This window comes from Aquarana catesbeiana, linkage group LG08, assembly GCF_042186555.1.
Source record: "Aquarana catesbeiana isolate 2022-GZ linkage group LG08, ASM4218655v1, whole genome shotgun sequence".
Lineage (NCBI taxonomy): Eukaryota > Metazoa > Chordata > Amphibia > Anura > Ranidae > Aquarana > Aquarana catesbeiana.
In genome coordinates, this window is record NC_133331.1 from 285,099,911 (window position 1) to 285,127,565 (window position 27,655).

Sequence of the window (27,655 nt, forward strand, 5' to 3'; positions counted from 1 at the left end):
AGGTTGTTGGGAAACCTCTAATCTCCCATATGCCTGGTCAGACCGTTGTGGTCTTCTGAGTCGGTAAGGAGCCTCATATTCACTTGGGTGCACTCACCTCTTGGGAGATTGGACTTTCTTATCACGGATTCTGGATCAGCTCTTTTTTTTGCTTATGAACTTTAAAAAAAAAAAAATTTTTTTGGAATTGCACTAATTGTGATGGGACTCTTTGTATGATTTATTTCGGTTTATTGGACACTATCACTTGAGTATTTTAATTATACACAATCCTTTAGTGGTCATTATAATCTTATGGTATGTTCTTTATGGTATCAATTATGATATTATGGTTCACAATTTTTTCATAATTTTTTTTTTATTCACATTTTCTTTTTTTCACTTATTGGTTATCCTTAGCGCTGCATTATTTTTATTACTAATGTGCGTGTAAAGGCAGATGTCACAATACTTTTGGTAATATAGTGTATTTGTGCTAAGAAGGGAATTTTTTGGAGGGGGGAGTATTTGTGCTAGGAAGTGTGGGGGGGGGGGGGGATTGGGAGTGGGGGGAGGGGGAGAGGATGTGTACTCGAAGTGCAAATTTGAGGGGTAGAAAATTTGTGCTATGAGGGGTGATTTATTTATTTTTTTTGGGGGGGCAAAGTTTTGTGCTGGGAGGGGGGATTTCAGTAGGGGGCGGATTTGTCATGGGGAGGAGGGGGGGATTTATGCTTCTGGGGTATTTTCACCAGTATAAATACACCAGCACTAAGTCTGAAACAGGGAGGGCCGGAAGCCAACTAGGCTCCTCTGAATTTATCATTGCAGTCATGCTAACACTGTGAACGTACTTAAAGTGGATAATTCCTCATTGTTTTGCAGTTCCTTCACTGCCAATCAGCAAGCTGGAGGTGTGTCTTTGACCAAGGTGTATTGCTTAACAGCTGTTAAAAGAAGTGAGGTTGTGGCCTGGCCTCTCTCTCTCTCTCTCTCTCTCTCTCTCTCTCTCTCTCTCTCTCTCTCTCTCTCTCTCTCTCTCTCTCTCTCTCTCTCTCTAAGGACACGAGTGACTCCTCCCACATCACTTTCTCTCCTTTGATAAGCAGTGACTCCTCCCACTTCTCACCTCCTGCACGGTGGTGACTCCTCCCACATTCCTCTCTCCATGCACAGAAGTGACGCCACCCACTTTACTCTCCCTGCCTGCTTTTGTTCAGTGGGGGGAGGGGGGGGGGTCATATGAAGTTTCATTTGGAGAGAGACAGCCTAAAAGTAATCATTTTATGCTGTGTGCTGTCATTAGAATGCCCAGAGTGTTCTGTGATTCCAGTGTGTCCATTAAATGTCCTTTTGTGTAAAACAAATATTGCATATAAAAGGTAAACGTAACATAGAACATGTAAGTTGAAAAGACCAATGTCAATAACTGAAAGGTGGGACAGCAAAGGGTTCATGTACAATAAGTGTTGATAGGGCTATAAAGATTAGGGGAGACAGTAGAGGGCTAATAGTGAATGGGATGAGGGGACAGTAAAGGGTTAATATGTAATGATGGGGAGAGGACAGTAAAAAGGGTTAATATGTAATAAAGGGTGAGTGGACAGTAAAGGGTTAATATATAATGGGAGGAATAGACACTGAAGGGTTATTATTATTATTGGAGGAGGGGAAAGCAAAGGGTAACTAAATAGTGATAGTCAGTGGCGTCGCTAGAGGGTGACTTTTGGGGCTATTACCCCTGAATCTGGGGCCCATAGCCCCTAGTCTCTGCAGGGGTCCCCAAGGGGAGAGGAGGCTTTCTGAGGCCCCTGATGTAAGTGTGGGGCTCTCTAGGGGCCCTGGTGCAAGGGGGAGGCTCTCTGGGGACCCTGATTTTAAGGGGGAGGCTCTCTGGGGACCCCAATGTAAGGGGGGCTCTCTGGGGACCCTGATGCAAGGGGGGGCTCTCTGGGGACCTTGATGCAAGGGGGGCTCTCTGGGGACCCTGATGCAAGGGGGGGCTCTCTGGAGACTCTGATGTAAGGAGGAGGCTCTCTGGGGACCCTGATGTAAGGGGGGGCTCTCTGGAGATCCTCATGTAAGTGGGGGCTCTCTGGGGATATATACACACACACACACACACCTATATTACTGTATATACATGTGTATGCCCGCCCAAGCATATGACTTTCTCTACTACGCTGCTATGGGCTCTAGCCCCAGATCTTTTGTAGACCTAGCAACGCCCCTGGTGATAGTGCAGAGTGGGCAGTGAAGAGTTAATATACAGTGAATGGGAGGAGAGGACAGTAAAGGGTCAATATATAGTGAATGAGAGGGCGACACAGTAAAAGGTTAATAGTGAATGGGAGGAGAGGACCGCGAAGAGTGTGTGTGTGTGTGTGTGTGTATATGTATGTGTGTGTGTGTGTGTGTGTGTGTGTGTATATATATATATATATATATATATATATATACACACACAGTGGAACCTCCGATTACGAGCATAATCCGTTCCAGGAGAATACTCGTAATCCAAAGTACTCGCATATCAAAGCGAGTTTTCCCATTGAAGTCAATGGAAATGAAAATAATTAGTTCCACATTGACTTCAATGGGATGCAATACCGCATGCGGCCAGAGGCGGGGGGTGCCGGAGAGCCTCGGAAACGACTGAAAAGGCCCGAGCACACTTCGGCTGACCTCGGCAAACCTCAGAAAGACTCAGTTTTCGAGCCTTTCCAAGGTTTGCCAAGGTCAGCCGACCTGTCCTCGGGCCTTTCCGTACTCCGGCGCCCCCCACCTCAGGCCAAAAGCGGTACTGCACACCGCTTTGGCATGAATCCTGCTCTTTTTGCAAGACAACACTCGCAGACCAAGTTAGGATTTTTAGAAATACAGTGCTCGTATTGCGAAACGCTTGTTAACCGCGTTACTCGCAATCTGAGGTTCCACTGTAGTCAATAAGAAGAGAGGACAGTAAAGGGTTAATATAAAGAATGGGAGGAGGGTACTGTAAAGGGTTAATATATAATTAATTGGGAGGAGTAGACACTGAAGGGTTATTATTTGGGGGAGGGGAAAACAAAGGGTTACCATATAGTGCAGAGTGGACAGTGAAGAGTTAATATATAGTGAATGGGAGGAGGGGACAGTAAAGGGTTAATATATAGTGAATGAGAGGGCGGCACAGTAAAGGGTTAATAGTCAATGGGAGGAGAGGACAGTAAGGGGTTAATATATAAAGAATGGGAGGAGGGGACTGTAAAGGGTTAATATGATTGGTTATCTCTATGTGCTATGGCTGGGAGAGGACATTGTGAAAATATATTACTAAATATAAACTTGCGCTGATGGAAACAACTAAGTGATAATGAAATGCAGCTGCTGTAGACAAGGTGCTAATCACTTGGATAAATGTGGATAAAGAAAAAAATACAGCGCTCGCAACACACAATATAAGTGAAATAAAGTGGAACCTTGGATTACGAGCATAATCCGTTCCAGGAGAATGCTCGTAATCCAAAGTACTCGCATATCAAAGCGAGTTTCCCCATAGAAGTCAATGGAAACGAAAATAATTTGTTCCGCATTGACTTCAATGGCATGCATTACCGCATGCGGCCAGAGGCGGGGGGCATCGGAGAGACTCAGAAACGGCCGGAAAGGCCCGAGGACAGTTTGGCTGACCTCGGCAAACCTCGGAAAGACTCCGTTAACGAGCCTTCCTGAGGTTTGCAGAGGTCAGCCAAACTGTCCTCGGGCCATTCCGTGCATTTCCGAACGGTGACGATCGGCACCGTTCGGCTCCGGCGCCCCCCCCCCACCTCAGGCCAAAAGCGGTACTGCACACCGCTTTGGCCTGAATCCTGCTCGTTTTGCGAGACAACACTCGCAAACCGAGTTAGGATCTTTAGAAATACAGTGCTCATATTGCGAAACGCTCGTTAACCGCGTTACTCGCAATCCGAGGTTCCACTGTAAACAAAACAGTCCAAATAAAAATCCAAATAAATGCAACTGAAGTGTTAGTCCACAATGAAGTAGGTGCACACAATGCTTCACAAACTTGCAGGAATACAGTGATACCCCCTTTTGCATCCCCACTCACCAGAACAGGACGACCCCCAGCTTTGCAGTCCAGGGGTCACTTCAGGCTTGTAAATGGTATCCCCACACACGTGGATTGGTGTCAAAACATCAGATGATGGATCAGTGTAAACATCAAATGATAGATTTCCAATAGGAGGCTCTCAACAGGATATACAGGCACCCAGAAATGAAAAGAGGATGGACTAATAGTGAAGTACTGTTATAAAAGTTGATTTAATGCGCATAGGGATCGGTACTTACAAAAAGACGGTTAAAAACAGGCATGGATATGGAGCTGTAGATACAAAAAGTGACGTCAATCGAACCAGGGATGTCAATTTGAACTTAAAAAGTAACCTTACCTTGCCTATGGTCATTTTGATTCTTTTTAGATTCTCCATTTCTAAATATTATGTCATGTTCCTAACAAATGAGAAGGAGATACTGTACACCATACGAAAGGTCCATCACCATTCTTCAATATAGGGTCATGCTCCCAACAGTTACAAAATTTTACATTAAATATAGAGAATGAGCATGCTTTTAGTAAGTATAACAATTTATTTCCAACAGATGGATACAAAGTGCGGAATACCTCAGTAGGACACTTTGTTTTACTTCCAGATTGTAAAGAGGAAGACCCCGTACGATATTCTCCAAATATATATTTTCCTCCTAAATCATATGATAAATCACATACTGTTGTCTCAGATACCCACCCAAGATTTCACAATGTATCACCACATCCCACCGACTCTGTGGAATCTTCTCCCAGTACTCCTATTGTTAAGAGCAAAGTCAAAAAGATATTTAGATGTCCTGAATGTGATAAATGTTATACAACAAGGGTACATCTCATTAGACATCAAGCCCTGCACACCGGCGTTTGGCCCTATACATGTTCGGAGTGTGGGAAATCTTTTGGAGATAAAGGAGAACTCGTCCAACATCTTATGCCGCGTACACACGGGTGGACTTTCCGACCAGACTGGTCTGACGGACCGAATCCGGCGGACAATCCGACCGTGTGTGGGCTGCATCGGACTTCCGACGAACCATTTTGGTCGGAAATCCGACGGACTTTAGAAAGTTGCTTCAAATCTTTACGTCGTAACTCCGCCGGACTCAGTTCCTGACGGAAAGCCCGTTCGTCTGTATGCTGGTCCGACGGACCAGATACGACGCAAGGGCAGGGTACTATATCTCGCGCTCGCTGCAATAGAAAAAACAAATTTTCCTATTGCGGCGAGCGCAGGGCATACCAGGCCCTTAGGTCTGGTATGGATTTTGGGGGGACCCCACGCCGTTTTTTCGGCATAGGGGGTTCCCCTTAAAATCCATACCAGACCTAAGGGCCTGGTATGCCCCGCGACGGGGCTCGCAAGGTGTCAATCTCACCGATAAAAGTGGCGAGATTGACTTCCTTTTCTAGCCTGTCGTACCCGAGTCATGTTCAAAATGAACAGACTTGTCCGTGTGTGGGCAAGTCCGTTCATTCGGAAAGTCCGCCGTAACTCTGTCGGAAGTCCGTCGGGAAGACCGGCGGGCCTAGTCTGCCGGAAAGTCCGGTCGTGTGTAGGCAAGTCAGTCCGTCGGAAGTCTGTCGGATCTAGTTTCCCAGAAAGTCTGGTCGTGTGTACGCTGCATTAGTGTCCACACTGGCGAGAGACCATTTTCATGCCCAGAATGTGGGCAGCGTTACAAGCAGAAAATCCATCTCAAGAGTCATCTCAGTGTTCACTCAAATGAGAGACCTTTTTGATGCCCAGAGTGTGGGAAGTGTTACAAGCAGAAAGCCCTTCTCAGGCATCATCTTAGTGTTCACACAGATGTGAGGCCTTTTTCATGTTCAGAGTGTGGGAAGTGTTTTAAGCGGAAAGATTCACTCTCTGTACACCAGAGAAACCACACAGGTGAAATGGCACACACTTGTACTGAATGCAGGAAAAGTTTCACAAGGAGAGGTACACTCATCAAACACCAGCGTACCCACACAGGTGAATGGCCATTTTGTTGTTTAGAGTGCGGGAAAACGATCATCACCAGAGAGTTTTCACTGGTCAGTGTCCTTTCACGTGCTTGTAGTGCGATCAGAGACTTCATACTGGTGAGACCAATGTATGCTCTGATTGAGAGAAATGCTTCATAGAATCCTTATTGATTGAAAAAACATACCATTGTTCCAAGTGTGAGGTATCTTTCACTATGAGATTACAGCTTAGTGAACACCAAAGCCTTTTCCTGTGAAGAGTAACTTCAAAACAAAAACACATCTTGAGATCTACCAACAAATCTCTATTTGTGTTCTTAGAGTGACAAGTCAATCACTATGAAATCAGAACCTGAGGCCCACCAGAGACTTCACACTGGAGAAAAGCCCTATTTATTATCCCAGTGACAAATCGTCCACCACAAAATCAGAACTTGAGGTTCACCAAAGGCTTCTTACCAAAGAAAAGCCCTATATGTGTTCCTAGAATGGCATATTATTCACACCAGAATCAGAACTCTACCAGAGACTTCACATCAGAGAAATGCCCCATTCATGTTCCTTGAGTGACAAGTCGTTCACTTTGAAGTCAGAACTTGAGGTCCACCAGAGTTTTAACACTGGAGAAAATCCCTATTTGTATTCTAAGGGTGACGAACCATTCACTTAGAAATCAGAACTTGAGGCCCACCAAAGACTTCAAATCGGAGAAAAGCCCTATTCATGTTCCTTGAGTGACAAATCATTCACTATGAAGTGAGAACTTGAGGTCCACCAGAGACTTTACACTGGAGAAAAGCCTTATTCGATATCCCACAGTGACAAACCATCCACTACATAGTCAGAGCTTGTTCACCAAAGACTTCTTACCAGAGAAAAGCCCTATTCGTGTTCCTAGAGTGGCATATCATTTACACTGGAATCAGAACTTGAGGTCCACCAGAGACTCTGGAAAAAATCCTTATTCACGTTCTAATGGTGACAAATCATTGTCTATGAAATCAGAACTTGAGGTCCTGCAGAGACTTCACGCCAGAGAAAAGCTTCATTCATATTCCTAGGGTGACAAATCATTCACTAGGAAATCAGAACTTGAGGTCCTTCAGAGACTTCACACAGGAGAAAAGCCCTATTCATGTTCCTAGAGTGACAAGCATTGAGCATTGTGCAAGGCAGCGTAGTTAGAGTCCCTATTTTATATTTCTTGGACCAAACAAAAACCTGTAGAGTAAAAAAGCCAGCTAAGATACTTACCTTTCCCCTGACTTCCACTTGCAGTGCTTGGGCAAGGGTGACGTTGCCATTCTTCCAGGCGAGAAAGGCTGAGTAGCCCGAATCTGGTGAGAAAACACTAATGCTCTGTGCTGTAGCGTTATCTCATGAGATATGGGGCATTCTATAAGAGGAAGGGAGTAGTTTGTGAATAAGTGGACCTGGATTTTTTAATTAAGCCCCTTACATAAGCTACCATTATAAAAATAATAAACGATGGGCTAAGCTAGAAAGGTATTGCGTCCAATGTAGTTAAGTGTTTTGGATCATTGTTTTATATCGCAGTCCTAGTTGGAAGGAATAAATCATGCCCTATGGGATATGGAGAGAAAGGGGCAAATAACTGTACAGGTCATTTAGAAATTTTTTATAACTTTTTGAGATTTTCCAGTTCGCAATATTGTAAACATTAGGTATTTGAATTCTCTTGCATAATTATTTAGAATGGCACAAGTCCATGGTCTGCCTTGATCTCCTGGGGGTCCTTCTCCATGTCACCCCAGTTCCCCATATTCTCAGTCACCATACTATGTACAGTAATGGTAAAACCCAAATACTCGAAATTGTCAAGCAGATGTCTACATGAGGGCTTCTATACCTGTGTATATATTGTTGTCACGGTCAGGGGAAAGCCTTGGAGACCAGTAACTATAGCAGTAGAGAGGCTCCCACCGACCAGCTAGATTAGTCCACCAACAGGTCACCATGACGGATAAAACTGGCTCACCTGAGGTGTGGAATCTAAGCAATAACCGGTATTCACCAGAGCTCCTGATGGTGAAAATTGGTTTTGCTGCTAGTTAGTACCAGGTCACCAACCTCAGGGTCGCCCCAGCAGGAGGTGAGCAAGTTGGGGTCCAGTAGCAGATATAGCAGGCAGGGATCAAGCCAAAGCATAGACAGTAAACAAGCCAAAGGTTGGCAACAAGTGGTCACAGGTTTGGATCAAGCAGAAGCATTGTTGAGGAACAAGCCAAAGGTTGGAAACGAGTGGTAGCGAAGATACAGACGGAACCAAGAAAAACAAGAGTGAGATTTTGGCTGGAGAGAGCACAATAATATGGCAAACAGGAAGTGCAAAGGCATGGCTAAAATAGGAAATTCATGGGAGGAGTAAAGGGTTTAAGGTTTAAGAGAAACAAGGTTCAAGGCAGGATCATTCGAGGAATTGTCCAGGGAGCTGTTCAGCATTCCAGGTGGCTAAACAGGAAGAGACATCGCCAGATGCAGAAGAGGTCGCAGGTTCACACCCGGGTCCTGACAATCATATTTGCATGACCTTAGCCATTGCCTTAATCACTCTCCTGAAGGTGCCCAGTCCACCCCCGAAACGTATTGAGAGCAAGAGATTCCCAGTCCACCACCTAAAGCAGCCAATAAAATATGTACTTCTCTGTAACATAGGATTAATTAGATTGATATGTAAAGTGCTGGATGTGATTGAGGCATTATATTAATGATACCTGGAAGCCTATCTTTTAGATCTTTTCTTTTGTCTTTTAAATTGAAAGTTTTTCAATTTTTATGAATATTTGTCCAGGTACCTCCAATAATCTGTTATCTCTCTTCTTCTGATACATAAGGTACCATAATAATTGCATAGTGTATAGAGCCCTGGTGCCCAACCTGCAGCCCAAGGGCCACATGTGGCCATTTGGTATAGGATACGTGGCCCTCAGACCTCAGCAATCTGTAGGGCAGGGGTCTCCAAACTTTCTAAAAAAAGGTCCAGTTTACTGTGCTTCAGACCTTTTGAGGGGCCGTGGCCAGTGGGAGTAGAAAATGTCCTGGCATCAGTGGGAGTAAACAATGTCCCATCTTTGGCGGGGAATTATTAATACCCCATCGTTGGTGTCAGTGGAAGAAATAGTGCCCCATCATTGGTGTCAGTAGGAGGAATAGTGCCCCATCGTTGCTGTCAGTGGGAGGAATAGTGCCCCATCGTTAGTGTCAGTGAAGGAATAGTACCCCATCGTTGGTGTCAGTGGAAGGAATAGTACCCCATCATTAGTGTCTGTGGGAGGAATAGTGCCCATTGTTGGTGTCAGTGCAGAAATAACTGCCCCATTGTTGGTTATGACCATTATGTGCAGCCCTTTGGTGATGTTAGGGTCTGCATTTGAGGCCCCCTTGACATCACCAAGGGGCCGCACATAATAGTCATAACATTTATTGCTTGAGAGGACTGTTAGAAAATGCAGACCTAATAGAGGAGTCAGAGAGTGTGGACAGGATATATTTTTGGCTGGGGATTTACTGCAGAAGACCATACGGAACTGGGAACATGTTATATGAGGTTTTAGAGGTCAATGCCATTACACTAATCAATGTTCCCACTTGACTACAGATTGCTGAGGTCTGAGGGCCGCACATCACATACCAAAAGGCCACATGCGGTCTTCTGCTTGCCTTTGTCCAGCCCTTGGGGCACTATTCCTTCCACTGACACTAATGATGGGGCACTATAGGGTATAGAGAATGTACATAAAATGTATTCTTTGGAAGCCCCCCGAACGTGAGCTCAGGCTCCTTGTAGAACTAGAGATCTGGCACACCTTTCCAACATCCTGCAATAGAATGCTGCCCCTTCGGTGGCTGGTAGAGCAGTGAACGCAATGTCGGGGTTCATGTTAAGACTTAGGGTGATGACTACAGGAACTATTCACCCAGGTTTCGCTGCTCACTGGGCCCACATAAATACTTTTTTACATTTTTTTACATTTTTAAAGAAAAACTGAAGTTTGGAAGCTGTAACCAAAAAAAAACATAGGAAAAGGGTAGAAGACCAGCCACCCGTATTGCCTGTGCTCGCCCTTCAGCTGACCCTTCCTCATTATTGACTTATCATGCTTTCTTCTGCACTGTAATAAAAATCTAATCTGAAGTGCCACTATTGTGCCATCAGTACTCAAAGGCCTGGATATGACGTTATTCCATTAAAAATTAGGAGGACAATCCAATGCTTTTCGGGGGTCCAAAACTGCCATCTTCATCAGGGCTAGAAAAAAGATAAGGACATCTTCATACCAATACAATATTAATATAGTATCCCCTCCTCAGGGGTCATAGTTAAAACCAAGCAGCCAATAGTATAAGATGTATAAATTTCAAAAAGTTGGGTAACATTGAATAAATAACTAACTTAATGTTACCTGACTTTTTAACTTTTATATATCCAATACCATGGGGTATCTAGTTTTAAAAGGGAAGTATGGGGAAATTTTTTTTTTAGAATCATACTCACCTAGGTGAAAGCAGTATCGGTCTCCAGTGGCTCTAACACTGAGAACCAAGCGAGCGACCACCGCAGATCGCTCAGTTCTCACAGCTCCCCGACCAGAGAGCTGCTGACTGTCAATCACTGACTCTCTGCTCTGACTCCTCCCACCTCACTCTCTCTGCACAGAATAGACTCCTCCCACCTCCTCTCTGCACAGAACAGACTCCTTCCACCTCCATCTCTCAGCACAGAACAGACTCCTCCCACCCTCTTCTCTCTGCACAGAACAGACTCCTCCCACCTCCTTCTCTCTGCACAGAATAAACTCCTCCCATCCCCTTCTCTCTGCACAGAACAGACTCCTCCCACCTCCTCTCGGCACAGAACAGACTCCTCCCACCTCTCTGCACAGAACAGACTCCTCCCACCTTATTCTCTCTGCACAGAAGAGACTCCTCCTACCTCGCTGCACAGAACAGACTCCTCCCACCTTATTCTCTCTGCAGAGAACAGACTCCTCCCACCTCCTTCTCTCTGCACAGAACAGACTCTTCCCACCTCCATCTCTCTGCACAGAACAGACTCCTCCCACCTCCTCTCTACACAGAATAGACTCCTCCCACCTCCTTCTCTCTGCACAGAACAGACTCTTCCCACCTCCTTCTCTCTGCACAGAAAATACTCCTCCCACCTCCTTCTCTCTGCACAGAAGAGACTCCTCCCACCACCTCCTCTCTGCACAGAACAGACTCCTCCCACCTCATTCTCTCTGCACAGAACAGACTCCTCCCACCTCACTCTCTCTGCACTGAACAGACTCCTCCCATCTCACTCTCTTTGCACAGAACAGACTCCTCCCACCTCCTTCTCTCTGCACAGAACAGACTCCTCCCATCTCCTTCTCTCTGCACAGAACAGACTTCTCCCCCCTCCTTCTCTCTGCACAGAAGAGACTCCTCCCACCACCTCCTCTCTGCACAGAACAGACTCCTCCCACCTCATTCTCTCTGCACAGAACAGACTCCTCCCACCTCACTCTCTCTGCACTGAACAGACTCCTCCCATCTCACTCTCTTTGCACAGAACAGACTCCTCCCACCTCCTTCTCTCTGCACAGAACAGACTCCTCCCATCTCCTTCTCTCTGCACAGAACAGACTCCTCCCCCATCCTTCTCTCTGCACAGAACAGACTCCTCCCACCTCCTTCTCTCTGCACAGAACAGACTCCTTCTACCTCATTTTCTCTGCACTGAACAGACTCCTCCAATCTCACTCTCTTTGCACAGAACAGACTCCACCCACCTAACTCTCTCTGCACAGAGCAGACTCCTCCTACCTCCTTCTCTCTGTACAGAACAGACTCCTCCCACCTGCTTCTCTCTGCACAGAACAGACTCCTCCCACCTCATTCTCTCTGCACAGAACAGACTCCTCCCACCACCTCCTCTCTGCACAGAACAGACTCCTCCCACCTCATTTTCTCTGCACAGAAGAGACTCCTCCCAACTCTCTGCACAGAACAGACTCCTCCCACCTCTCTGCACAGAACAGACTCCTCCCACCCTCTCCTCTCTGCACAGACTCCTCCCACCCCTCCTCTCTGCACAGAACAGACTCCTCCCACCTCTCTGCACAGAACAGACTCCTCCCACCCTCTTCTCTCTGCACAGAACAGACTCCTTCCACCTTATTCTCTTTGCACAGAACAGACTCCTCCCACCTCTCTGCACAGAACAGACTCCTCCCACCTCATTCTCTCTGCACAGAATACGCTCTTCCCACCTCATTTTCTCTGCACAGAGCAGACTCCTCCCACCTCTCTGCACAGAACAGACTCCTCCCACCTCACTCTCTCTGCACTGAACAGACTCCTCCCATCTCACTCTCTTTGCACAGAACAGACTCCTCCCACCTCCTTCTCTCTGCACAGAACAGACTCCTCCCATCTCCTTCTCTCTGCATAGAACAGACTCCTCCCCCATCCTTCTCTCTGCACAGAACAGACTCCTCCCACCTCCTTCTCTCTGCACAGAACAGACTCCTTCTACCTCATTTTCTCTGCACTGAACAGACTCCTCCAATCTCACTCTCTTTGCACAGAACAGACTCCACCCACCTAACTCTCTCTGCACAGAGCAGACTCCTCCTACCTCCTTCTCTCTGTACAGAACAGACTCCTCCCACCTGCTTCTCTCTGCACAGAACAGACTCCTCCCACCTCATTCTCTCTGCACAGAAGAGACTCCTCCCACCTCTCTGCACAGAACAGACTCCTCCCACCACCTCCTCTCTGCACAGAACAGACTCCTCCCACCTCATTTTCTCTGCACAGAAGAGACTCCTCCCAACTCTCTGCACAGAACAGACTCCTCCCACATCTCTGCACAGAACAGACTCCTCCCACCCTCTCCTCTCTGCACAGACTCCTCCCACCCCCTCCTCTCTGCACAGAACAGACTCCTCCCACCCCTCCTCTCTGCACAGAACAGACTCCTCCCACCTCTCTGCACAGAACAGACTCCTCCCACCCTCTTCTCTCTGCACAGAACAGACTCCTTCCACCTTATTCTCTTTGCACAGAACAGACTCCTCCCACCTCTCTGCACAGAACAGACTCCTCCCACCTCATTCTCTCTGCACAGAATACGCTCCTCCCACCTAATTTTCTCTGCACAGAGCAGACTCCTCCCACCTCTCTGCACAAAACAGACTCCTCCCACCTCTCTGCACAGAACAGACTCCTCCCACTGAATTCTCTCTGCAAAGAAGAGACTCCTCCCACCTCTCTGCACAGAACAGACTCCTCCCACCTCTCTGCACAGAATATACTCCTCCCACCTCATTCTCTCTGCACAGAAGAGACTCCTCCCACCTCTCTGCACAGAACAGACTCCTCCAACCTCATTCTCTCTGCACTGAACAGACTCCTCCCACCTCTCTGCACAGAACAGACTCCTCCCACCTCTCTGTACAGAACAGACTCCTCCCACCTCTCTGCACAGAACAGACTCCTCCCACCTCTCTGTACAGAACAGACTCCTCCCACCTCTCTGTACAGAACAGACTCCTCCCACCTCATTCTCTTTGCACAGAACAGACTCCTCCCACCTCTCTGCACAAACCAGACTCCTCCCAGGTCTCACTGAAGAAGAGGATACCGGGATTATGGCAGGTAGCTGTAAGAGAAATGTATAAAACTGTTACTCTATTTTAAAATTCCTCCTCATGATATGAATCTGTGTATGTATGAGTTTCACTATAGCAAAACTGAAGTTTACATAGAACCAGGGCTTTTTTTCTCAAACAATAGGTGCTGGAACTCAACCACGACCCCCCAAAATCCCTCCACCCACACACACCCTCCAAATCACATCAAATAGTGGGTGTGGTCAGTCAAATTTCACGAACAGTAGGAGGGTCTTAAAGATGCATTAAATACCAGGATTGCATTACATACAGGGTGCAGAGTTCAAGGGGGTTACACACAGAGTGCAGAGCTGTCAACATAGAAACCGGACTTCTGTGTTTACAAGTGATTGTGGTGAGCAGCCGCCTACAAGGGTCTGAGCCAGAGGTGGTGGAACTGAGTTCCACCATGTTCCCCCTGAAAAAAAGCCCTGCATAGAACTAAGATCCTGCTAGTTAAGCTGTGGTGAGCCATTTCCTGGACTGACGTCCTCTTTTATGAAGACATGGACTATTTCTGCTTGCATGCTAACAGTTTAAAACTCTTGAAAAGGAAATACTGTGTAAGGTGAAGATACATGTGTTTTATTTTCAGCCCCTCGTCTTTTGTTGGTTTCTGTTGTTTATAAAAACTGTTGACTTCCTCATTAAAGCCAGAGAACTTCTGATCACACAAGCCTGTTTCACGTGTCATTTGCTCTCTCCCGAATTCGGTGTGTTCCAGTGGTGGCCTACTTATCCAGCGTGAATTCGTCAGAGTGTAGAATTCCTTTCAGAATTTGGGGGTTCGTCCTAGATAAAGCATTCATCCGTGGTGAGTATTTTTTTCTGTCTTATTTGACAAATTAATTTCTTACCTCGGCTCTGATAAAGCTTTAAATCCGTAAAATTTATATAGAAGGGAGACGGAACACGCCTTAAGCGTAAGAGGTCTTTGGGAAACCTAATACCGCGTACACACGAGCGGAATGTCCGATAGAAAAAGTCAGACGGAGTCTTTTCATCGTATAATCCGCTCGTGTGTAGGCCTCATCGGACCTTTTTTTTTTTAAAATTCTGACGGACCTAGAAATAGAACATGTTCTAAATCTTTCCGCCAGAACCAATTCCTATCGGGAAAACCGCTCGTCTGTATGCTGTTCCGACGGACCAAAAACGACGCATGCTGTGAAGCAAGTATGAGACGGAAGCTATTGGCTACTGGCAGGGGCGTTGCTAGGTCTACAAAAGATCTGGGGCTAGAGCCCATAGCAGCGTAGTAAAGAAATTCATATGATTGGGTGGGCATACACATATGTATATACAGCAATATACCTGTGGGTGTGTATATATATATATATATCCCCAGAGAGCCCCCCCACTTACATCAGGGTTCCCAGAGAGCCCCCCTTACACCAGGGTCCCCAGAGAGCCTCCCCCTTGCATCAGGGTCCCCAGAGATCCTCCCCCTTGCATCAGGGTCCCCAGAGAACCCCCACTTACATCAGGGTCCCCAGAGAGCCTCCCCTCCCCTTGGAGACCCCTGCAGAGGCTCGGGGCTATGGGCCCCAGATTCAGGGCTATAGCCCCAAAAGCCACCCCCTAGCGACGCCACTGGCTACTGGCTATTGAACTTCCTTTTTCTAGATCCGTCATACGTGCTGTACGTCACCTCGTTCTGGACGGTCGGACTTTTTTTGGACTTTAGTTTGACCGTGTGTAGGCAAGACCGCTTGAATGGAATTCCGTCGGAGTTCTGTCGGAGAAACCTTCGGAGTTTAGTCCGACGGCAAAACCGGTCGTGTGTACAGGGCATAAGTGTGAATGGTCTTTGGGAGACCTGAGCATTCTAAAGAGAGGATTCATTAATATTAGACAAAACAGTACTGTAAAACTCCTTTTGGGAAGGAGAGTGTTAAAGAGGTACCCCCCCCCCCCACTGTGACCCAAACCTCTGTTTGCTTTGTCTTGGCTTGGTTAACAGTACAGGAAGTGCATACCTCCCAACTTTTTAAGATGGAAATGAGGGACACCTATCAGCAAAAGTATGTAGGCATAGGACACACCCCTTGTCACGCCCCCTTAAAGGATAATTGTACAAAAAAACAAGATTGGTTAAACTCACTCAGTGCTTTTTTTTACCACTACTATTCCTTTATATTGGCTTTTGGAATTTACAAATGAAGCAATTTAGAAATCAGATGAAAGGCTTACTGCTGGAAAACACTTTTTGATAGATAAAAAGTGCATTTTATATACATCTATGTAGGTCAGACCAAAATGAGGGACAAATAGGGAGGAATGAGGGACAGAGGGACATTAATCCAAATCAGGGACAGTCCCTCGAAATCAAGGACAGTTGGGAGCTATGGAAGTGCTCAATGTAAGGGCGGAAATACACTCTACTGTGGACTCAGAAAACAATACTTAAGATGGCGCTGCCTTACCCCTGGAAACAAGTTTTTTAAAGTTTCTTTAAACAGTAAGTAATATGTGATTTGGGCTGGATTACAGTGGCTATAGTTTGATAATTACTTATTATAATGGACTAAATGAAAAGAAGCATCAGAGTGGGAGAGTTTACTTCCTCTTTAAGGTTGTTTATGAAAGTTTGGATCATCAAGCTATGCATATTTTCCAGTGTATATAATCCAGCCTCCTGGGTCCATACATCCATGAACCTTCCCCAGAATTCTAACACACTTTCTCCAGATTTCTGTTTACTGCCATAACAACGATATTCCTCTTCGAAGTGCCAACGTATATCGTCGTGAGCCAGTCCAGAAGTGGTTAAAGTGGTTGTAAACTCTCCCGCACAACTTTGTCCCATGTAAATCAGCAGAAAAAACCCTAATGAACACTGCTTGTAGATATCTCCTTACTTGCTTAGTATTGTTGTAATTAGTTTTGTTCTTTAGAATGACATCACTGAGCATGCCCATAGCTCCCCTGATTTACGACACACTCTGTGTGCTTGCCTGTCTATTATCAGGACTTCCTACGGCACAACACTGAAATCACACGAGACTGCATAATCACTCAGAGCTTCCTACTACACCCCATGTGACCATGTGACATCATATGGAGTGAAAAAACTGGGCATTGGACAACATTACTGCAGTCTTATCACCTGAAGCTGATAAGACTGACATAGGCAAACACTAGATAATTGGCACAAGTAAATACTATGAACAAAAACAAGTCAGCTATGAGCAGGGAAGCAGGGTTGCCATAGAAACGTTGGATTGAGAAGGAGGCTTGGTTAACAGTACAGGAAGTGCTCAATGTAAGGGTGGAAATACACTCTACTGTGGACTCAGAAAACAATACTTAAGATGGCGCTGCCTTACCCCTGGAAACAAGTTTTTTAAAGTTTCTTTAAACAGTAAGTAATATGGGCTGGATATAACAGTGGCTATAATTTGATAAATACTTATTATAATTGACTAAATGAAAAGAAGCATCAGAGTGGGAGAGTTTACTTCCTCTTTAACCACTTGCTGCCCGCCCGCCGTCATATGACGGCGGGACGGTGCAGCTGTTGTTCTGGGCCGCCGTCATATGACGGCGCAGCCTTCCAGGCAGCCCAGGGGGCGCGCGCGCCGCATCAATCGTGTCCTGGTGCGCGTGCCCGGCGGCCGCGATGTCCGCCGGGCACCCGCGATTGCCCGGTAACCAAGCAGGACGGGAGATGGGAGGAGACCGATGGTGTGTTCCTTGTACAGAGGAACACCGATCGGTCTCCTCCCCTTGTCAATCCCCTCCCCCCACAGTTAGAATCACTCCCTAGCAACACATTAACCCCTACAGCGCCTCCTCCTGGTTAACCCCTTCATTGCCAGTCACATTTATACAGTAATCAATGCATTTTTTTAGCACGGATCGCTGTATAAATGTGAATGGTCCCAAAAATGTGTCAAAATTGTCCGATGTGTCCGCCGAAATATCGCAGTCACGATAAAAATCGCAGATCGCCGACATTACTAGTAAAAAAAAAAAAAATAATAAAAATGCTATAAATCTATCCTCTTATTTTGTAGACGCTATAACTTTTGCACAAACCAATAAATATACGCTTATTGCGATATTTTTTACCAAAAATATGTAGAAGAATACGTATCGGCCTAAACTGAGGAAAAAATTTGTTTAAAAAAAAAAATTTGGATACTTATTATAGCAAAAAGTAAAAAATATTGTGTTTTTTTCAAACTTGTCACTCTTGTTTTGTTTATAGCACAAGAAATAAAAAACGCAGGGGTGATCAAATACCACCAAAAGAAAGCTCTATTAGTGGGGAAAAAAATGATAAAAATTTCATTTGGGTACAGTGTAGTATGACCGCGCAATTGTTATTCAAAGTGCGACAGTGCTGAAAGCTGAAAATTGGCCTGGGCAGGAAGGGGGTGAAAATGCCCAGTATTGAAGTGGTTAAGGTTGTTTATGAAAGTTTGGATCATCAAGCTATGCATATTTGCCAGTGTGGATAATCCAGCCTCCTGAGTCTATACATCCATGAACCTTCCCCAGAATTCTAACACACTTTCTCCAGATTTCTGTTTACTGCCATAACAACGATACTCCTCTTCAAAGTGCCGATGTATATCGTCATGAGCCAGTCCGGAAGTGGTTAAGGCAGGGCAAAAGGGGCAGCTGCCCTGGGCCTCATCATTGTTGTGGGGCCCTTAGCAGCTGCCTCATACTTGCCAACCATCCCAGTTTAAATTCCCTCGTCCCTTGAAGTTTTAGTCCCGTGCTGTGTCCAGATAGCTCAGGCCCGGTTCACACTAGTGCAATGCGTGAACCTTGTGAATCCGGTGCGGGTTCCCGCATGGCACCTGAATTGCACAGTGGTTCACACTGAGGTCTGCGAACCGCTGAGGGTGTCAATGTAAAATTAACGACACCCCCAGATCGGTTCGAAGATCGCAGTGCGAACTGTGAAATGGCGCAGGAATCAAATCGCATAGGTGTGAAAACCCATGAGATCCGATTCCGACGCGGACCAAAAAAAAAGGGTCCTGCACCATTTTGGTGCGAATGCGATGCGATTTCAGCTAAACAGTTTGTATGCCTGAAATCGCATCGCACAGACATTGCATGTGATCTGCACAGAAATGCGGTGCGAATCACATGCGATGTCTGGCATTGCACTAGTGTGAACCAGGCCTCAATGTGAAGTTCTGTTACTAATGCTGCCCAGCTCTGCCTTATTGCCATGTGCAGATGACTCACCTGCAGACACTGTGTTTACACGTAAATAACCTGCAAGGATATGTAAATAGTGGCTGCATTGATATGTAAATAGCCGTGGACCAGCGGCATTGATATATTTAAAATGTACAAATGCAGCCATTTAGAAATTGGATGAAAGGTTTAGCACTGGGAAACACTTTTTGAAAGATAAAAAGTTCCTTTTTTTATACATCTCTATAGATCAGACCAAAAATGAGGGACAAATGAAGGGAAAAGAGGGACAGAGGGACATTGCTCCAAATCAGGGACAGTCCCTCGAAAACAGGGACAGTTGGGAGCTATGTAAAAAGTGGGGGCTAGGGCAGTGAAGGGTTAATGTACACAGAGTGGGGGAGGGGCTGTAAAGGTTTCATGTACAGTGGGTGGGAGAGGGGGCAGTAAGGGGTTAAAGTATAACTAAACAAATGTGTTTTTTTTCTCCTAGTTTTGGACAGAGTGGAGAGGGATTAGAACCCCTGCCAATAGAAACCTCTGTTTCTATTACTGTGTGTCGCCGTAAGGGAGGTTCATCCTCCCTATTCGTCGTGTTTACCATTTATCGCCAAGAGTGAACAAAGATCCCAAATTCTGGGTTGTCACCAGAACAGGAGTAGAGAGCAAATCTTCCAATGGGGACACTAGTTCTGGTAAAAAACAGGAATTTCACTACTTTGGAGGTGTCTCCTCTCACTTCCTGTTTAGGCTATGGGACAGGAAGTGAAGGGAAATCTCCCTAATGGGGACAGAGATGGCAAAAGATAAAAAAAAATCTGACAGGGGTCATAACCCTCCCTTATTCTATCCAAATAAAGAAAACAATGTGCATGTACTTCTACTTTAATGTACAGTCAGTGAGGGAGGGGAGAGTAAAGGGTTAATTTACAGTGGAGGGGGGGGGAGCAGTGAAGAGTTAATGGATAGTGCATGGGAGAGAGGGGCAGTGAATGGGTTAATGTAAAGTGGGCGGGGGACAATGATAAACAAGGAGGATAGAGAGAGAGCACACAAAGAGGAATCACATAGAGGGGTGTATATGGAGCTGGCTGTACAGTACATCCAGGAGGACTCCACAGAATCACAGAGCCAAGATACGAGGCAGCAACAAGGGGTAAGTCCAGGGGTGACATGGCAGGGACAAGGGGCATTAAGGTGTTAATGTACAGTGGAGGGGAACAGTAAAGTGTTAAGACCCCTTTCACACTGGGGCGGTTTTCAGGTGTTTTAGCTCCAAACATAGCATCTGTAAAGCACCTGAAAACTGCCTCCCATAATAGCGCCTGTGTTGCAGCGCTGCCCATTCATTCCAATGGGCAGGGGCGGTGGAGGAGCGCTGGATTCACCAAAGATGCTGCTTGCAGGACTTTTTTCCCGTCCCGCAAGCGCACCGCCCCAGTGTGAATGCATTATGGTTTTCACACTGGGGGGGACTTAAGAGGTGCTTTTCAGTCGCTTTACTGGCACTATTTTAAGCGCTAAAATGCCTAAAAAGCGCTCCCAGTTTGAAAGGGGTCTAAATGTTCGCCAGCACTAAACGGATCATCAATTACATCCAAATCTTTATTGAAGAATGATCACATCACAGAAGACATAGTGCAACGTTTCGGAGCCGTGTGGGACCCTTTCATCAGTCATGTGATGGGACAGTAAAGAGTTAATGTACAGTGGATGGGATGGGGTAGTAAAGGGTTAATGCATGATGGATAAGAGAGGGAAGTAAAGAGTTAATGTAGAGTGGATTGGAGAAGGGCAGTAAAGGGTTAATGTATGGTGGATGGGAAGGGGTAGTAAAGGTTTAATGTAAATAGGATGAGAGGGGGAAGTAAAGGGTTAATGTACAGTGGATGTGAGGGGGGGCAGTAAACGGTTATTGTACATAGGATGGGAGAGGGAAGTAGGGTTAATGTATGATGAAAATGTATGATAATGATGAAAATGTATGATAATGTATGATGAAAGGGAGAGGGAAGTAAAGGGTTAATGTACAGTGGATGGGAGGAGGACAGTAAAGGGTTAATGTATGGTGGATAGGAGAGGGAAGTAAAGGGTTAATGTACAGTGGATGGGAGGAGGACAGTAAAGGGTTAATGTATGATGGATAGGAGGACAGTAAAGGGTTTATGTACGGTGGATGAGAGAGGGAAGTAAAGGGTTAATGTACAGTGGATGGGAGGAAGACAGTAAAGGGTTAATGTATAGAGAATGGGAGAGGGAAGTAAAGAGTTAATGTGCAGTGGATGGGTGGACAGTAAAGGGTAATGTATGGTGGATGGGAGACGGAAGTAAAGGTGTAATGTACAGTGGATGGGACAGGGAAGTAAAGGTTTAATGTACAGTGGATGGGAGAGGGAGGGATTAATGTAATGTGTCCATTCATTGGCTGTTAGCACAGATTGGCTACAAGAAAATGGCCTCCCCTTTATGGCTGGGGGTGATTTTGTGACTCTCGGGATCAGGTGGTCATGTTGTTTCCTGGCACTGCTCGAACTTCGTATCCCGTGTCGGTAAAGTTAGAGAAGACTGGACTCCACTGGTCATTAATATTTTACCTCCATGCATCAGCTCTGGTTGTGTGTGAAGATTCTCCATACCACTCCATGTCCATCTTCTGACCTCTCCCCCACCAGATACCCCGATCAAGATCTAGTGACTGAAGAACAAAGGCGACAGCCCTGGACCTTGTGCCCTAGAAAACAAATCAGGAATCGTAAAGTCCATACTTCACTACTGACAGGTCCTCTTTGAAGGGGACACAAACTTTAAAGTTAGGCTGAAGTCAGGGCTGCAAATTCGGGAGGAACGCCATTATTTTCTGTCCTTTTCCTGTATTCCTCATAGACTGGGCTGGGTGAAGCCCTAATACAGCTGGGTACATGAATACGGCTGAATACATCAAACTGTAAGAGGAGCTGGAGGGCCCTGCGCCTGCTGCTTCTAGAGCTCTGTAATCTCCACGGTCTCAATGTGTGTTCAGCCTCTGAATAGAGCTTCTTGGGAACATGCTGTACATAACGACGCAGCCAACCCATAAATGTTCCACAGTAGCTGGAGGGAAGGGGGACTCAGGCCATCTATGTGAACCTTAGCTCTGAGGTTCTCTTTTTTTGCCCTCCACTGTTCTCCATCGATGATGATCATACGCTGTTCTCCAAGAGTGGTGGTCATACGCTGTTCCCCAAGGGTGGGGATCGTACACTGTTCTCTATTCCAGAGATGTTGATGATTATACATTGTTCTCCAAGGGTGGTGGTCATACACTGTTCCCCAAGAGTGGTGGTCATACGCTGTTCCCCAAGGGTGGTGGTCATACGCTGTTCCCCGAGGGTGGTGGTCATACGCTGTTCTCCGAGGGTGGTGGTCATACGCTGTTCTCCGAGGGTGGTGGTCATACGCTGTTCTCCGAGGGTGGTGGTCATACGCTGTTCTCCGAGGGTGGTGGTCATACGCTGTTCTTCGAGGGTGGTGGTCATACGCTGTTCTCCGAGGGTGGTGGTCATACGCTGTTCTCCGAGGGTGGTGGTCATACGCTGTTCTCCGAGGGTGGTGGTCATACGCTGTTCTCCGAGGGTGGTGGTCATACGCTGTTCTCCGAGGGTGGTGGTCATACGCTGTTCTCCGAGGGTGGTGGTCATACGCTGTTCTCCGAGGGTGGTGGTCATACGCTGTTCTCCGAGGGTGGTGGTCATACGCTGTTTTCCGAGGGTGGTGGTCATACACTGTTCTACAGAGGTAGTAGTTATTCGTTGTTCTCCAAGGGTGGTGGTCATACAAGGTTCTCCATGGGTGGTGGTCATTTGCTGTTCTCCAGTTATTCGTTGTTCTCTATTCCAGAGTGGTGATGTTCAGACACTGTTCTCTATTCCAGGGTTGGTGATGATCATACACTATTCCCCAAGGGTGGTGGTCATACACTGTTCTCCAAGAGTGGTGGTTGTACACTGTTCTCGAAGGGTGGTGGTCACACACTGTTCCCCATTGGTGATGATCATGCACCGTTCTCCATCCCAGAGCTGGTGATGATCATGCACCGTTCTCCATCCCAGAGCTGGTGATGATCATGCACCGTTCTCCATCCCAGAGCTGGTGATGATCATGCACCGTTCTCCATCCCAGAGCTGGTGATGATCATGCACCGTTCTCCATCCCAGAGCTGGTGATGATCATGCACCGTTCTCCATCCCAGAGCTGGTGATGATCATGCACCGTTCTCCATCCCAGAGCTGGTGATGATCATGCACCGTTCTCCATTCCAGAGCTGGTGATGATCATACACTATTCTCTATGTGTGGTGGCCTAACACTGTTCTGGATCACTAGCTGTAAAACTGACTCAGATATCCCCACACAATGTTGGGATAATGTCAGGGTGAGTCTATGGCAGATTTCCCTACAATGAAGAAAATTGCCAAATTTAATGTACAAGTTACTGGATCTTTATCATTCATTTCTTATGTAATTATTACAGATTTTCAGATTTCCGAAGGTAAGAGGGAAGCATGAAACAGAAATACATTACCGCAGCACTAAGGATGGACAAGAGTCACATGACTGAGAGGTTATTAAACCTCACCCTGGAGATCATCTACCTGCTGACCGGAGAGGTGAGGAGGATTCTGGGAGGTCACATGACATCACTCTTATCTTTAGTAATAAAACACAAACCTGACCGGAGAGGTGAGGAGGATTCTGGGAGGTCACGTGACATCACATTTTCTCTTTTATTTAAATATAGGGCCCTTCTGTAAAGAATATTGGCCATATGACCATCACACTTCCTCCATTGCGATCACTGCTATCCAAGAGAACCAAAAAGGAGAAGATTCTAGAAGTCACCAACGAGATCATTGAGCTGCTGACAGGACAGGTGAGCGGTGCTGGGAATTCTGGGACATTATCCAGTAACAGACAAGGGATGTGTCTGGATGGTGACTGTATCATTCTGTGTGTCAGGTTCCTATAAGGTATCAGGATGTCGCTGTCTATTTCTCCATGGAGGAGTGGGAGTATATAGAAGGACACAAGGATCTCTACAAGATGATGGAGGACCACAACATTTTAAATTATGTAAAACTAGAAAACAAGAACATTCACGTCAATGATATAATGCTGAATCTCACCCTGGAGATCATCTACCTGCTGACCGGAGAGGTGAGGATGATTCTGGGAAGTCACATGACATCACTCTTATCTCTATTAATAAAACACAGACCTGACCAGAGAGGTGAGGAGGATTCTGGGAGGTCACATTACATCACTGTTCTTTTGTTTTAAATATAGAGCCCTTCTGTGAAGTCTGCTGACTCCGTGACCTTCACACTTCCTGCACTTCAATTACTTCTAACAAGGAGAATTGACACACAGAAGATTCTAGAAGTTACCAAGAAGATCATTGAGCTGCTGACAGGAGAGGTGAGCGGTGCTGGGAATTCTGGGACATTATCCAGTAACAGACAAGGGATGTGTCTGGATGGTGACTGTATCATTGTGTGTGTCAGGTTCCTATAAGGTGTCAGGATGTCACTGTCTATTTCTCCATGGAGGAGTGGGAGTATTTAGAAGGACACAAGGATCTCTACAAGGATGTAATGATGGAGAATCAGCCGCCCCTCACATTACCGGGTAAGAGGACACTGGATTGTACATGGCTAAGCAGAGATACCAACCTATTCAAGCAACAGCTGAAACAGTCATTTTATACTTTTGTAACAAATATATATTTGACCAATTCATTGTATATGCTGCATTTGGTTGGAACTTTTTAGTACTTTAATGGTGGAGGCACTTTACTCCGTATGAAAGGTTCATCTCCATTCCTTAATATAACCTCATGTTCCCAACAATGAGGAGAAGATACTGTACACCATATGAAAGGTCCATCTCCATTCCTCAGTAGAATGTCATGTTCCATTTCCCAACAAATGAGGAGATACTGTACACCATATGAAAAGTCCATCTCCATTCCTCAATATAACAATGTCATTAATCTATGCACGCTGTGACCTAGTGTTAAAACATTTTCTTCCCACCAGGTTCACATGGCGTCTTGAATTCCTTGGAGGAACATCCTATTTTATCTCCAGCTTCCAGCACCAGAGATAATGACTTGGCCCGATATTCTTCAAAAGTGAAGCCTGTTACTCCATACATACAGAGCAGATGTTACCGTGTGGATAAGTCAATGGTTCTTTTAAATCCTAAGGGGTCCTCTGATAGATCCCATGCTGGTTCCCTAAATATCTACAAAAATGGTCACACTGTGAATCGGTCAAAAGGCAATTCTAGTTCTAAGGAGCCGTCACCAATCAAGTCAAGTACTGTCAAACATAAAGGCGATAAGATGTTTCCCTGTCCTGAGTGTGATAAATGTTTTAACAGAAAGGCACATCTTGTTGCACATCAATACCTGCACACTGGTCTGTATCCCTATTTATGTTCAGAATGCCAGATGTCTTTCAGGGACAAAGATGGTCTTGTCCAACATCAAAGAATTCACACCGGCGAAAGTCCTTATTCATGCCCAGAGTGTGGTCAGTGTTTTAAACGGCGTAGTTATGTCATGATACATCTCAGAAGTCACACAGGCGAGTCTCCTTTTTCATGTTCGGAGTGTGGAAAGTGCTATAGAGAGAAAGGAACACTCCTCAGACACCAGCGCACCCACACTGGTGTAATGCCATATACTTGTGCAGAGTGCGGGAGAGGTTTTACACGGAGAGGTACACTCCTCAAACATGAGAGGACACACACGGACGAGCGTCCTTTTCCTTGTCCAGAGTGCTGCAAACGGTTCAAGCAGAAATTTAGCCTTGCCCAACATCTAAAACTCCACAAAGACCAGAGTTAATTGTCATGTTGGAAGGGTGGGAAACTTTGGAGAGCAATCGTTCATCGAAAACTCAGCAATCGTTCATTGAAAACTCAAGTTGTGTCATGCTCAAAAAATTTCCCCTGGCAGGAGGTCTTTTTGTCTTCGTGGGGGGGGGGGAATAAACCATTATTTACAAAACTACCATTTTCCACACTTGTGCCAACTTTGCTTCTACTCACAGCCTTCCCGAAGATATCTCTGTTCTGGTGCACCCGTGTGGACAGGCTTTTGGTCAAAGTGTGTCTCAACATGCTCCAAGGACCTCCACCCAAGTAAGGTCATAATGGGCCAACTATTTATTCCTAATTCACAATAGACCCAAAAGAGGTGGTCACCTTTCTACAATGTTCTGGAGCTTTTCTGAGTTCATGTTCTCAGCGCCGTGGTTGATTCTCACATGAGGAGGCCTCAAAACCCATTTCAGATATCACTTCGAAGTGAAAGTCTTCTGATGGCTGGAGCACGACAAACATTTCCACACTTGTGCTAAATTTGCTTCTACTCACCAGCTCTTTCTAAGATATCTGTGTTCTGGTGCACCCCTGTGGGCAGGCTTTTGGTCAAAGTGCCTCTTAACAGGCTTCAAAAACCTCCACCCAAATAAAGTCATAATGAGATGACCATTTACTCCTCATTCACAAGCGACTCAAATGACATGAAGGTCAACTTTCTACAATGTTCTGGAGCTTTTCTGAGTTTATGTTCTGAGTGACGAGGTTATTCGCACATGGGGGAGGCCTCAATACCCATTTCAGACATCACTTCGAAGTGAAGGTCTTCTGATGTCAAGAGTACGGCAAACATTTTCCACACTTGTGCCAACTTTGCTTCTACTCACCAACCCTCTCAAAGATATCTCTGTTCTGGTGCACCTGCATTGGCAGGCTTTTGATCAAAGTGCCTCTTAACATGCTTCAAAAACCTCCACCCAAATAAAGTCCTAATGAGAGGACCATATGATCACAAGAAATCCAAAGGAGATGAAGGTTGACTTTCTACAATGTTCTGAAGCTTTTCTGAGTTCATGTTCTGAGTTGACGAGGTTGTTCTCACATGGAGAAGGCTGCAATACCCATTTGAGACACCATTTGCCTTTCTACAATGTTCTGGAGCTTCTAGTCCTGTTTAGTACTGTTTCTATGGGTACTACTGAGTAATGCAAAGGAGTGCAGCACCAAGGATATCAAGGAGCAAATTGTTGTAAATAAGAGTTTTTATGTCAATAAAATTACTAATGTTGTCTTATATTTATAACAAAATAAAAGTGTACATTTGTCATATATGGTACAATTTTCAGTGTTTTATTCACCATACAGATTGGCTTTACATTTCAGGAGGATTACGATGAGGCGGGAACATTAACCTAGCCTCATGTTTAAGCCATAATGAAAAAAAAAAAAAAAAACAGCGTCTGAAAGTAAAAATTGCTAAAATCTACGTATATGAAACATATAGATGGGTGTAAATCGATGATTACCACCATTACTAAATAAATTAATAATAAATTAAATAAAAAATAATAAATAAATAAAAAATTAAAATTCCAGTATATATCTCATAGATTGTAGACGCTATAACTTTCACGCAAACCAAACAATATAGACTTTAGACATGTGCGGTTCGTTTCATTCTGAATTAATATTATTTCGTTATACAGAGATTCGAATTTACCAAAATGAAATAACTAGATTAACAAATCTAAACGAAACAAATGTTTTAATCATGCACTTGTCTAATATACTTACTAGGATTTATATTTTTTTTTACCAAAGATGTAGCAGAATACATATTGGCCTAAATTTATGAAGAAATTATTTATAGACATATAATGATTTAAATTTTTTTTATTGGATATGAG

The 27,655-nt window shown here is 45.3% G+C and overlaps 1 protein-coding gene across 9 annotated transcripts; it reads left to right on the top strand.

The window, feature by feature from the left end:
* The first annotated feature begins 14,363 nt into the window (after positions 1-14,363).
* Positions 14,364-27,087, top strand: LOC141104617 (uncharacterized). 9 transcript variants are annotated; one of them, XM_073594269.1, is made up of 7 exons: positions 14,364-14,536; positions 23,395-23,530; positions 23,662-23,793; positions 23,880-24,077; positions 24,207-24,338; positions 24,425-24,548; positions 24,959-27,087. In XM_073594269.1, the coding sequence occupies exons 2-7, from the start codon at positions 23,426-23,428 to the stop codon at positions 25,771-25,773; spliced, it is 1,506 nt and encodes a 501-aa protein (XP_073450370.1). In that variant the 5' UTR covers positions 14,364-14,536; positions 23,395-23,425; the 3' UTR covers positions 25,774-27,087. The 9 variants fall into 9 exon arrangements, with proteins under 9 accessions (XP_073450370.1, XP_073450369.1, XP_073450364.1 ...); XM_073594268.1 differs by lacking the exon at positions 14,364-14,536 and adding an exon at positions 19,898-20,041; XM_073594263.1 differs by lacking the exon at positions 14,364-14,536 and adding an exon at positions 20,810-22,111.
* The last annotated feature ends 568 nt before the right edge of the window (positions 27,088-27,655 follow it).